General features: G+C 57.2%; 1 protein-coding gene across 1 annotated transcript in view; it reads left to right on the top strand.

Moving 5' to 3' along the window:
• The first annotated feature begins 4,934 nt into the window (after positions 1–4,934).
• SLC25A45 (solute carrier family 25 member 45) overlaps positions 4,935–10,642 on the top strand; it is an 18,804-nt gene continuing 13,096 nt past the window's right edge. The window contains exons 1-5 of the mRNA XM_008048181.1: positions 4,935–5,020; positions 6,304–6,347; positions 6,537–6,608; positions 6,897–7,082; positions 10,326–10,584. Coding sequence (XP_008046372.1) covers positions 4,984–5,020; positions 6,304–6,347; positions 6,537–6,608; positions 6,897–7,082; positions 10,326–10,584 — 598 coding nt within the window. The 5' untranslated portion in view covers positions 4,935–4,983. The remainder of the gene's footprint in view (positions 5,021–6,303; positions 6,348–6,536; positions 6,609–6,896; positions 7,083–10,325; positions 10,585–10,642) is intronic.

The raw sequence follows: 10,642 nt of genomic DNA, 5'->3' as shown, positions 1-10,642 counted from the left end.
CCCCCGCGGGCCCGCGCATGCTCGGAAGCCCTGGGCGCGCGTCCCACGTGTCTGGTCTCGTCCGGGGGCTGGCCGCGCCACGAATGAGCCCCAGCGCCCACCCAGATGACCGAGGGCTTGATGCCCGTCACAGAGGCCTCGACCGCTGGCTCGTAACAGAGTGTGGCAGAGATTCAAGAAAATCTTTGGGGTCGGGGCACCAGCTCTGACACTTGGGACCAGGCCCCCCACCAGTAAGAGGGACACGCTTCCCGGGACATATCAGGGACCCCCGATGCTCTGGGTAAAGGTGACGCAGGCGGCGACAGTCTGTACTGCAGCATCCCCCTGAAGGGGGGGCTCTTGGCTGTCCTGGAGACTGGATCCTGGCCAAGGCTCATCCAGACATGCCCCTTCCCCTCTGGGCCTCAGTTTCCTCATCTGTAGAACGAGGAGGTTGAACTCGATGACCCACCAGGGCCCTTCCCACTCTTAAATTATGAGTCTATGTCAGAAACCCAGGCGACTCAGTTTTTCCAGGGAGCAGTCACGTGAAACCTGGCTATCTCACCGCACACCTTGGAGACCTTAACCTGGGAACACCCCAGGCTGGGAAGAGGCTTTGAGGCCCCAAAGAGGAAGGTGTGAAATCTCATCCCCAGGGGCCTTCACCGACATGTCCTGGCAATGCCAGCGTGGGTGTGCCTGAGGTGTATAACTCAGGGAGAAAAACAGGTCCATGGCGACAGAAAGGAGGAAACCTCTAAAGTTTAGAGTATCTTTAGTTGAATGTAGCCATTTTAGGACAGCACAGCCATTTTGCTTAGGCCTCACTCTTTGAAATTCCCTTGCTAAACAGCCTGGACACCCCATATGTTTTTTGCCATGTAATCATTAATGAAAAGAATGTTTTATTTTTATTTTTAAAAAATTTTTGTTAGCCGGGCTCGATAGCTCAGCTTGTCATCCCAGCACTTTGGGAGGCTGAGGTGAGTAGATTGCCTGAGCCCACGGGTTCGAGACCCACCTGGGCGACTTGGCGAGACCTCATCTCTACAATAAATCAAAATATCAGCCGGGCGTGGTAGCGCGCGCCTGTAGTTCCAGCTACTTGGAAGGCTGAGGCGGAAGGATGGCCGGAGCCCAGCAGGTCGAGGATGCGGTGGCCGGGAGCGGCCACTGCACTCCAGTCTGGGTGACAGAGTGAGACTCCAACTCAAAAAATAATAAATAAATAAATTAATTAATTAAATAAAAATTTTTTATTATAAAGATGTGGGGTACAATTCAGGGTTAAGTTTATAAACATTGATCATGCAGGCACCCTTTTTTTTTTTTAAGTTGGAGTCTCTGTCATCCAGACTGGAGTACAGTGGCACGCTCCCGGCCACCGCAGCCTCGACCTGCTGGGCTCCGGCCATCCTTCCGCCTCAGCCTTCCAAGTAGCTGGAACTATAGGCGTGCATTACCACGCCTGGCTGATTTTTTGATTTATTGTAGAGATGAGGTCTCACCAAGTTGCCCAGGCTGGTTTCGAACCCGCGAGCTCAGGCAATCCACTCACCTCAGCCTCCCAAGGTGCGGGATTACAGGCTGAGCCACCGAGTCCGGCTTAATGTTTTGATTTATTGTAGAGACGAGGTCTCGCCAAGTTGTCCAGGTGGGTCTTGAGCCCGCGGGCTCAGGCAATTCACTCACCTCAGCCTCCCAAAGCACGGGATTACAGGCTGAGCCACCAAGCTCGGCCGTTTTTGATGAGGTATGCCCCTCCCTCCCCTAGCAGTTTCCCTCAACTGCCAGTCCCACCCCCCCTCCCCTGACCGTTTCCCACTGATACCAATCGCTTTCTTATAGCATTCTAATTGTTTAAGCTCTGCTTATGAGTGAGAACATATGGAACTCTGTTCTTTGTTTCTGTGATATATCACTGAGTATGATGAACTCCAAATCCAGAATGTTTTAGTCTTAGAAATTAGTGATTATGTGGAACCCCTTGAGCATGTCCTGCTTGCTAACAATTTATTTATTTATTTATTTTTATTTTTTTGAGTTGGAGTCTCACTCTGTCGCCCAGACTGGAGTGCAGTGGCCGCTCCCGGCCACCGCAGCCTCAACCCGCTGGGCTCCGGCGATCCTTCCGCCTCAGCCTTCCAAGTAGCCGGAATTACAGGCGCGTGCTACCACGCCCAGCTAATTTTTTGTTTTATTGTAGAGATGAGGTCTCGCTGCCCAGGCGGGTCTCGAACCCGCGGGCTCAGGCAATCCACTCACCTCAGCCTCCCAAAGGCGCGGGATTACAGGCTGAGCCACCGAGCCCGGCTGGTAACAATTTATTTTTTTGTTAGTCATTTGAATTAATACTTTGTTATCAGCTGCCTATGACGACGACCTTCGGGACACTACCGGGAGCCATGCTTACTGATATATTGTTATTACCCGACTGTGACTACCCCAGCTAACCTCCTGAGGTCATGGAACACTGATGCCTGGCAATATCAAGATATGTAATTTATGTGACTGCTATAAAAACCAAAAAATAAAATTTTGGACACTCCCTGTGACCCAAACCTCCTCCGAAGTTACGCCCCTTAGCTTTACCGGTTTGCTTTAGAGCCTTAAATAGTCCTAGTCTTTTTTTTTTTTTTTTGAGTTGGAGTCTCATTCCCTGGCCCAGACTGGAGTGCAATGGCACGTTCTCAGCCACCATGCAGCCTCGACCTGCTGGGCTCAGATGACCCTTCCACCTCAGCCTTCCAAGTAGCCGGAACTACAGGTGCACGCCACCACACCCGGCTAATTTTTTGGTTTTTTGTACAGACGAGGTCTCGCCAGGTGGCCCAGGCTGGTCTCGAAACTGCGGGCTCAGGCAAGCCACTTGCCTCGGCCTCCCAAAGTGCTGGGATTACAGGCTGAGCCACCAAGCCCAGCCAAATATTCCTAGTCTTTAGCCTGCCCCTCCACACTTGCCTTGGAGTGTTGGCCCCTTGTCCGTCTGTGAAAAGTGAAGTCAGGCCGGGTGCGATGGCTCAAGGCTGTAATCCCAGCACTTTGGGAGGCCGAGGTGAGGGGATTGCCTGAGCTCAAGGGTTTGAGACCAGCCTCAGCAACTTGGCGAGACCTCATTTCTACAATAGATCAAAAAATTAGCCAGACGTGGTAGCACAAGCCTGTGATTCCAGCTACTTGGAAGGCTGAGGCGGAAGGATCGCCTGAGCCCAGCCAGTCGATGCTGTGATGGCCATGAGCATGCCACTGCACTCCAGCCTGGGCAACAGGAAAAAAAAAGGTGAATAATAATCTTTAGTTTTTCCTACTTTCTTCCTTGTTGCGACCTTGCATTATTCCCACGGCACTGGCCCACCTTGGCTCAGTTTACCCTTTCCAGCGCCTTCCAGAGTTAAAAGAACCAGAAGTCATCCCAGAGGACAGCTGTAGCTGGAACTATAGGCGTGCGCTACCACGCCCGGCTAATTTTTTGATTTATCGTAGAGATGAGGTTTCACCAAGTTGCCCAGGCTGATCTCGAACCCGCGAGCTCAGGCAATCCACTCACCTCAGCCTCCCAAGGCGCGGGATTACAGGCTGAGCCACCGAGCCCGGCTTAATGTTTTGATTCATTGTAGAGATGAGGTCTCGCCAAGTTGCCCAGGCTGATCTTGAGCCCTTGGGCTCAGGCAATCCTCTTGCCTCGGCCTCCCAAAGTGCTGGGATTATAGGCGTGAGCCACCGCACCGGCCAGGCCTTTATGTCTTCTAGGGTCCCCGTGGTGATGCAGACTGAGCACTGGAGCCTCAGGGTTGGCCGCTGAGGCTGGTCCCTGACCTTTCCCATCATTCGTTCACTCAATCTTTATGGAATGCCCATCGGTACCACCCACTGCTCTAAGGAGATACGTTCGTGAACAAAACAACCAGAGATCCCTGCCCGTCTAGACAGACAGCAAGTTACATCCGGAGTCTGGGGTGTTGAGCATGATGTAGAAAGACGAGAAGAACCAGAGAGGCAAGGAAGTCTACTGCTGGGGGCGGGGCGGACTGCAGCGTTCCACAAGGTGATTGGGTAGGCTGATCCGAGGAGGTGACTTGGGAACCCAGGCTTGAGGTGGGCGAGGGCCCACAGGGGTATCCAGGAAGAGAGAACAGCCAGGGAGGGTAAAGACTAGAGGCAGGAGCCCGTCTGAAGACGAGTCCGGAGGCCAGAGTGGCTGCAGTAGAGCGAGCAAGGGGGTGGGTGTCTGGGCACCGAGTCAGAGAACGGGCAGTGCCCTGCAGCTCGCGGAGCCCAGAAAGGATTTGGGTTTTGACTCGGCCGGGTGGGCCGTGGCAGGCGGACTCCAGCAAATCTTTATGGGATCAAAACCCTCGTCTCTCCCCTGGGAAAGGGGAGGCCCAGGGAGGCTGTGTTTCTGACTCACACCAGGGAGTCAGTTGTAAACAACCCTGGAGAGGACAGCCGGGCTGGTGAGTCACTCCTGGGAGCATTCCCCTTGGGTGGCTCCCACCCTGCCACGTGGCTGGCAACTGCGGGCTGGCCCTGCCCCCTGGTGGCCGTGGCCTGTCGTCATCGGGCCTCCCTGTCTGTGGGTGGGAGGCGGTGGCCTGTGCTTCCGTGGACATGAATGGGAGTGGAACTGGGCTAGGCTGGGCAGGCCGGGCCTTGTCCCTTTCTGACCAAGGCAGCCCTGGAGGGGCCCGACCCAGGGACTGGGACTTGGCTGCCATCCCCAGCCCCGCAGCAAGGCTGTCATTACCCAGGCTGGGGGATCAGGCCCCCCATGGGTCCGTCACCCTGGCCTGTGAGGTCCCTACTCCACACACCTCCTCCAGGCGGTCAGGGTCGCCGGAATTGGCTCGGTCCCCTGGCCCGGCTGCCTGAACTGGGCACCAGGCCACTTCTCACCCTCCAGCCAGGGTTAAACATTAGTGGGAGGTTATCAGCTTGGGGGAGGGGAGGATGGCATTCGACTTCCTTGTCTTCTCTTGCCAGTTCCCGTGAGCCCAGACAATGCCCGTGGAGGAGTTTGTGGCTGGCTGGATCTCTGGTGAGACATTTTCTTCCTTCTGTCACATCACACCCAACGGTAGATCACTTCCTGGGGAAAATGGGTGACCCAGGAGGTGCCGAGGCCAAAGTCCGGGTTCCCCGGGAGTGTCCCAGAGCCAGCTGTCCCCAGGGCCTCCTAGGAGTGGCCGACAGGGAGAGGAGAGAAAGCACAGGTGGGAGGTGCCATTTCTGCCACCCGAGGCCACACCGCCTGACACCTGCTGAGGGTGGGAAGTCACATGAGCACCCTGAGCCTAGAGCTCCACGCTCCAGCCCACCCTGTGGGGCTCAGAGAGGGAGTTCACCTTTGACCTCACCTACTGGTCTGAGTACCCTTCGGGCCTCTGCCCTGCCTGGCAACGTTAGCCCTCCTGGGCCCTAGGTCCTGCTGTGTCTGTGGGCTCCCCCAGGCTTCTGAGTGACATTCATCTCAGGAGAAAGAGGGGACATTCTGAATCCACCTCCTGGGGATGCCACCACCCCAGTTCCAGAACCAGCCTCTGCCGTGGAGGGCGAGACTCGGGGGGGAATGGGAGAACCCCCTCGGGAGCCAGCAGGACTCCTATAAGGGCCCTCCAGCACTGTAGTGCCAGCTGGTGGCAGGGCCAGCTCTGGGTCAAGGTGACAACACTATGAGATGTTTTTTTTTTTTCTGAGTCAGAGTCTCACTCCGTCACCCAGGCTGGAGTACAGTGACATGCTTACGGCCACCACAGCCTCGACCAGCTGGGCTCAGGCGATCCTTCCGCTTCAGACTTCCAAGTAGCTGGAACTACAGGCTAATTTTTTGATTTCTTGTAGAGATGAGGTCTTGTCAGTTTGCCCAGGCTGGTCTGGAACCCCTGGGCTCAGGCAATCCTCTCACCTCTGCCTCCCAAAGTGCCAGGATTACAGGCGTGAGCCACTGCACCCGGCCTTTATGAGTTGAGGGAGGGAAGGAATAAAGCTGGCCGGAAGGCGGGAGCATGGGAGATCTGACCAGACTCCCACGCGTCACAAGCAGGGGGCCCTCGGTGTTGGTCCCCGCTGAGGGCACAGGCGCCTGTGATTGGCTCTTCCTTCCTGAGTGCTTGTCTTCAGGCGGGGGTCTCACTCCCTTGTCCCAGTGCTTCCTAGCCCAGTGCCTGGTGCGGAGCGGGGCTGGGAGCGCCTGCCAGGAAGGTGTCTGGGAAGGCCCTGCTCTCCTTCCTCCTGCCTGAACCCCTCTTTCCTCTAGGCTCAGACTTGCTTCCCGGGCCTGGCCCGAGGGCCCTCCCTCACAGCACCTTCTTGTCACCACAGGAGCTCTGGGCTTGGTGCTGGGGCATCCCTTTGACACTGTAAAGGTGAGTCTGCGGGAGGTACCAGAGAAATGAAAGATCTCACCTGACCCAAATGTCTGTGCGCCCTGGCGTCAGGCCTGGTAACGGAGGCCCGTCCTGCCTCTCCTGCCTGCTGGCATCCTGCTCCAGGGGCCAGAGGGAAGGGCTGGGCTGCCCACCCTGCCACCGGCCTGCTCTGTCCTTCCTGTCCAGGTGAGGCTGCAGACCCAGACCAGGTACCAGGGCATCATCGATTGCATGGTCAAGACTTACCGCCATGAGTCGGTGAGTGGCCCTGTCTTTAGGGTGGAGGCCTCTGGGCGGTCTGTCCCAGCCCCCTTCTCCCCCCAGGCAGGGCTCTGCCTCAGAGGAGAGAAGACCTGGGGCCCCTGGGGGGACTGGGTGGTAGCGTAGCACCCCAAGGGTGGAGCCAAGGCCTCCCAGCCTCAGCCCGTCTGCCCTCCCAGTGGCAGGGCTTGGGAGTGGTGTCCAGCCAGACATGGCCCTGCCAGGGCTGAGAAGGACAAAGGGGAGGCCTGCATGCCTCCTCTGGTGTCACTGTGTGTCCTGCAGCTCCTGGGCTTCTTCAAGGGCATGAGCTTCCCCATCGCAAGCATAGCCGTGGTCAACTCCGTCCTGTTTGGGGTCTACAGCAACGCCCTACTGGTGCTTACGGCCACCTCCCACCAGGAGCGGCGGGCCCAGCCGCCCAGCTACACACATGTCTTCATAGCAGGCTGCACTGGGGGGTTCCTGCAGGTGAGAGGCAGCATGGAGCACACGCAGGTGACACAGGATGTCAGCCCAACCTGTTCCCTCTCGGTCCCCTCTGGTGACCCACAGCTGTGGATGGGCAGGCCTTCCCGAGGGCGACGCTGCTCCAGGGACCTGGCCTGACCTTGCTGTGGCCCTCCAGGCCACAGGCCTGGGTGGGGGGCTGTGGAGAAGGAGGGGGGAGGCAGAGAGAGCTGCAGGAGGTGCTGAGGGAGACAGTGCCGAGAGGACGCCTGGAGAAGCAGCCCATGCCCCAGTCTCTGGCTGGCAGGGCTTGCCCGCTCTAGAGGGGTCTGCCAGCCTCAGAGCTGTGGGAAGCCCACTCCCCAGGGCTACCTTTGACCCAGAGAACTCCCAGTCCCCGCAGAGCTGTGAGCCCAGCCCCTCCGGCCTGGCCCTGACGGGGTCGGCACTCACCCTGCCCCACCCAGCTCTGCCTTCTGCCTGCAGTGCCTAGGTGTCCACCACCTGGGAGCCTCACCTGAGTCCCCAGTCCACAACTTATGCTGGGAGAGGCCCAGGGTATTGATGAAGTCAATCATTGAGTCACTCCAATCATTTAGTTTTGGTCTTGATTCTAAGCGTGGCAGTGCCCGGGCTTTTGAGGAAGGGTGGCAGAGGGACACATGCATGGCTCCCTCCTGCACCCCAGCTGGGCACCTGCGTCACCCCTTGCTGGGCATGTGCCCTGACGCCCCGACACACTTCATGGGGCAGAGGGAGAGGTCAGAGGACAAAGTCAGGTTGCTCATGCAAATGAATTAATGATTAATGAGACCCCCCTGAAGGTCCTGACTTTTATTCTTGTTGGGGAACATGCCTCCATATTTCCTGAGACCTGCACCCCACCAAACCAAGGCAGAGAGCCGAGACCCTAGGTGAAGTGGCCTGAATTAATCCCCGCCAGGGCCAGTTCCTAAGTCGCCCTCCCCTCTAGCTCTTTGGGAAGCAGAGACTGCCAAGGCCACTCATGGGGACTGGGCCAGGGAGCCATCTGGAGCCTGAGTTTGCCATCAACCCTGTGGCTTCAGTTTACCAGAGTCTAGGAGCAAAAATACATTTGAGGCTGGGCGCAGTGGCTCACACCTGTAATCCTAGCACTTTGGAAGGCCGAGGCAGGAGGATTGCTTGAGCCCAGGAGTTTGAGACCAGCCTGGGCAACATAGACCCTGTCTCCACAAAACATAAAAAAAAATTAGCTAGGCATGGTCGCGCGTGCCTATAGTCCCAGCTACTCAGGAGGCCGAGGCAGAAGGATCGCCTGAGCCGAGGAGGTCAGGGCTGCGGTGAGCCATGATCGTGTCACTGCACTCCAGCTTGGGTGACAGAGTGAGACCCCGATTCAAAAAAAAATGCGCTTGAATGTGAAGCTGTGGGGAAGAGGCAGAGATTGACACTCTCTGATGGGCACAGACGTTGCTCTGGGCTTGGTTGAGGCTGACCTTGAACAACAGGGACATAGTGTCTGGCACTCTGCCACCCCCAAGGGCATGGCCTGCCACCTTGTCTTTGGCCCCAGCCTCCCATCAGCCCTCAGGAGCCCAGAGCTCAACCAGCAGCCCTCTGGAGAAACCCTTGGTCCAGTCCTGCCAGCTGGCTCTGGGCCCACCTTGCATGGGATAGTCCGCAACTTACTACTTTCCATGCTGGGGTGGAAGTCAACAAATGAAACCATCGCCTGCCACACCCCAAAGGCCACCACAAGAGGTGACCATCGGCCCTTCCACCATCAGCCATCTCTGGGGCTGAGGGACTAAGCTCATGGAACTTGCCAAAAACAAAAAACAAAAAAAAAACTGAAGCAAAAAATACACACACCAGCCCCCGCCCCAGTGGGGCGAGGAGCCAGATTCTCACCCGGACTTCAATTTCCTCTCTTGACCTAGTTGCTTCCCTGAGCTAAACCTTAACTCCATCTCCCTCCACATCTGCCAGTACTGACCCTCACCCAGGGCCCTGTCCCAATTTCATCCCAAATCTGTGTCCCGTCAGCTTCTGCCAATGCTAAGAGTTCTAAGACCTGCCCAATCCCACCTGTCACCTCACTCAGAAGACTCTTTGTTGGGACATTAGTGGTAGGGGGTTTTCTAGAGGCACAAAGGCTAGCCCAGGCCAGGCACAGTGGATCATGCTTGTAATCCCAGCACTGCTGGGCATGGTGGCTCAAGCCTATGATCCCAGCACTTTGGGAGACTGAGACAAAAATTGCCTGAGTCCGGGGGTTCAAGACCAGCCTGGGCAACTTGGTGAGCCCTCGTCTCTACAATAAGTCAAAAAATTAGCCAGGCATGGTAGCGCATGCCCTGTGGTTCCAGCTATTTGGAAGGCTGAGGCAGAAGGATTGCCTGAGCCCAGCAGGTCGAGGATATGGTGGTCGTGAGTGTGCCACTGCACTCCAGCCTGGGTGACAGTGAGACTCCGACTCAAATAATAATAATAATCATTATCATCATTATCCCAGCACTTTGAAGTGGGAGGACTGCTTGAGCCCAGGAGTTCAAGGCTAGCCTGGGCAACATAGCAAGACCCCCATCTCTTAAAAAAAAAAATTAATAGGCATGGTGGCACATGACTGTAGTTCCAGCTACCTGGGAGGCTGAGGTGGAAGGATCACCTGAGCCCAGGAGATCGAGGCTACAGTAAGCCATAATCGCGCCACTGCACTCCAGCCTGGGCAACAGAGTGAGGCCTCGACCCAGGAAAAAAAAAGGGTTAGCTCAGTGCTTGCTCCCAGGGCCTCTGAGGGGTGTCATGCATGAGGTGGAGGGGTGAGAATCTATGGAGCTGAGTCTTGTCATTAGAACAGCACCAAGGAGGTGACCTCCTTCACCCTGGGTAGGGGGTCAGTTCTTTGCCGTTGTGGTCGCAGACCGAATCCTTCATTGAACCCCAGTCACTGCACATGCATGCCCACCCTGGTTTTGGGGAGGCCAGAGCCTCCCTCCCTCCTGGAAAAAGAATCCAGGGTTGTCCCTGAGTGCCTGCTGCCTGCCAAGCAAGGTGGGTGCTGTTGCACAAGGAGGGGCAGTACTACTGTGAGGGACCTGAGGCCGGGAGGTGGCCTGTCCCCCCTGCACGTCGACATCCCAGGCCATCCCCAGCCGTGCGTGTGGGAGGCTGAGAACTGGCAGTGGGTGCTGGCGACGCTGACCCCTCCTTCCTCTTCGCATAAGGGGACAGTTCCTAGCCCAAAGCCCCACCCAGGGCCTTGATGTCTCTTCCCGACAGGCCTTCTGCCTGGCCCCTTTTGACCTCATCAAAGTCCGGCTACAGAACCAGACAGAGCCGAGGGCCCAGCCCCGGAGCTCCCCGCCCCGGTACCGGGGGCCCGTGCACTGTGCGGCCTCCGTCTTCCGGGAGGAGGGACCCCGGGGGCTCTTCCGAGGGGCCTGGGCCCTGACGCTGAGGGACACCCCCACCTTGGGAATCTACTTCGTCACCTATGAAGGGCTTTGTCACCAGCGCACACCGGAAGGCCAGAGTCCCAGTGAGTGGAGTGGCGCCGGAGCGTGGGGGACAGAGAGGTGTGGGGTGGGGAGGGGAAT

Source organism: Carlito syrichta, unplaced genomic scaffold (assembly GCF_000164805.1).
Source record: "Carlito syrichta isolate Samal-C Ts95f unplaced genomic scaffold, Tarsius_syrichta-2.0.1 Scaffold120755, whole genome shotgun sequence".
Classification (NCBI taxonomy): Eukaryota; Metazoa; Chordata; class Mammalia; order Primates; family Tarsiidae; genus Carlito; species Carlito syrichta.
This window is presented reverse-complemented; position numbering and strand designations above follow the sequence as displayed.